The following is a 1,780-nucleotide window of genomic DNA, read 5'->3' on the forward strand; positions in this document are numbered from 1 at the left end:
CGCCGCTGCGCATGTGCTATTTACAGCCTAGGTCATCTCAGCAATATCAGGGAACTGTGTATAAGCTCTATATATATATATATATATATATATATAAACAATTTTCTTTACTTGCATCAAATAATGGTTAGGGCTAATATAAATTTCAGCATAACTTATCACTGTTAGACCTACCTGACATTATAAAAATCTTAAACCTATTGTGAAACACTACCAAACACACATCGAAAAAACTTGGAATTATGGCGTCAGTGCCAAGGCACTAAGGACGGAACTCAAAAAAGTCCTTGCTGACAAATATATTTTTTGAATTTTTTTTCTTCTAATATTGCATTCACGTATTATGTTATAATAATGGTAAGCTTCAAAGCGGCTCTTTTAATAAATGCGTGTTTTTTAGTAATTAAATTTAATTTTGTTATGTTTCATTTTTTATTTTCTTTTGTATTCTAATGCTGTTGATTTTTTTTGTGGTGTATTTTTATTTATTGGGATGAAAATGAGGATTTTATTGTATAAGTTATAAAGTGATGTGCAAGAAACTTTTTGACTTTCCTTGAAAATAATATTTTTCGTAGAAATTAGTTAGCTAATTAAAATTGTTTCATGAAATTTCATGTCATGACTCAAACTTGAATCAATGCTTTGTCTTACAATTTAATATTATTATAGAAAATATTGTAAGAAAAAATCTCCTACATATATAGAGAAAATTAATCCTAAACTAATCCCCCCCCCAAAAAAAAAGGGAAGTCATTCTTTGGTATTGTTAAAGTTAAATTTCAGCTTTCTTTCATACAACTGAGCTTAGCTTTTTCATCAATAATTTTTTTATTCAGAATATAAAGATTGTTAATTTATTTGTGTACAATTTTGATTATGTATTCTTGTTCGATATCGTTTGTATAAATATCATATAAATCTAATGACAAAATGTACAAAATCGATCGTAAACTCTGAAGTAAAAAAATATTAAAAGAAATTTTCTTCTCATCTAAAAAATTATTTACAAGTCCAAATCTTCTTTTTTCTTTTCCAATATTGTTGCTTTAGGCCACCTGGGGAAAAGTAAATGATGCGAATATTAAATCGAAGTCAGCAGAACTTAATAAATGCAACTCTTTCTAAATAATCAATTTCACCATTAGCTTTAATTTCAACAAGATTGTCAAATGGTTTCAAACTTAAGAGTGTATTAGATCTTTTGCGTCCGAGGTTCGCATGTTAGAATAGGTAGATGAAAAAATTCAGTAGCGGGAATAGGATAACAGTTAAAAATACTGAATTATTGAAAATTGAAATTAAATGTCATTCTCTGATCGTATGAAGGTACAAAATTTGAACGAAGTCCGTTGAGTTGTTCTAGAGAAAATGAATTTTTAAATTACGTCTTTTTACATCCAGTTACTCAAAAACTAATAAATTGATTTCGTTTAAATATTGCATTTTGCCTTTAAAATCGTATCAAAATTTGTACATCTTACCATGTATAAGTTTTTCGACTATGTGTAAAAAAAAATAATAAAAACAAATTAACAGTTATAAGAAATTTAAGTTGATTTTTTGCAGTTAAGTTTAGAAGTTTAAACAAGTGTATTTTTTATAGGGAGTTATCTTATTATAAACGAATCTTACCATTGTAGGCAGAAAAAAAATTCGATTCACTTTGAAAGTTATCGAGGTATAGCAAAAAGTGGAATTAGCATTAAAGGGTCCGTATTTTCAACCGCCCACCTGACCAAACTTTTGGGAGGTGTATATGTTTTTATTATATATATAT

General features: G+C 27.5%; 1 protein-coding gene across 1 annotated transcript in view; it reads right to left on the bottom strand.

Annotated features, from left to right (window-relative positions):
* Nucleotides 1-873: 873 nt before the first annotated feature.
* Nucleotides 874-1,780, bottom strand: part of LOC107439850 (probable ubiquitin carboxyl-terminal hydrolase MINDY-4) — a 29,995-nt gene continuing 29,088 nt past the window's right edge. The window contains exon 13 of the mRNA XM_016052583.4: nucleotides 874-1,058. Coding sequence (XP_015908069.4) covers nucleotides 1,007-1,058 — 52 coding nt within the window. The 3' untranslated portion in view covers nucleotides 874-1,006. The remainder of the gene's footprint in view (nucleotides 1,059-1,780) is intronic.

This window comes from Parasteatoda tepidariorum, chromosome 2 (genome assembly GCF_043381705.1).
Source record: "Parasteatoda tepidariorum isolate YZ-2023 chromosome 2, CAS_Ptep_4.0, whole genome shotgun sequence".
Lineage (NCBI taxonomy): Eukaryota > Metazoa > Arthropoda > Arachnida > Araneae > Theridiidae > Parasteatoda > Parasteatoda tepidariorum.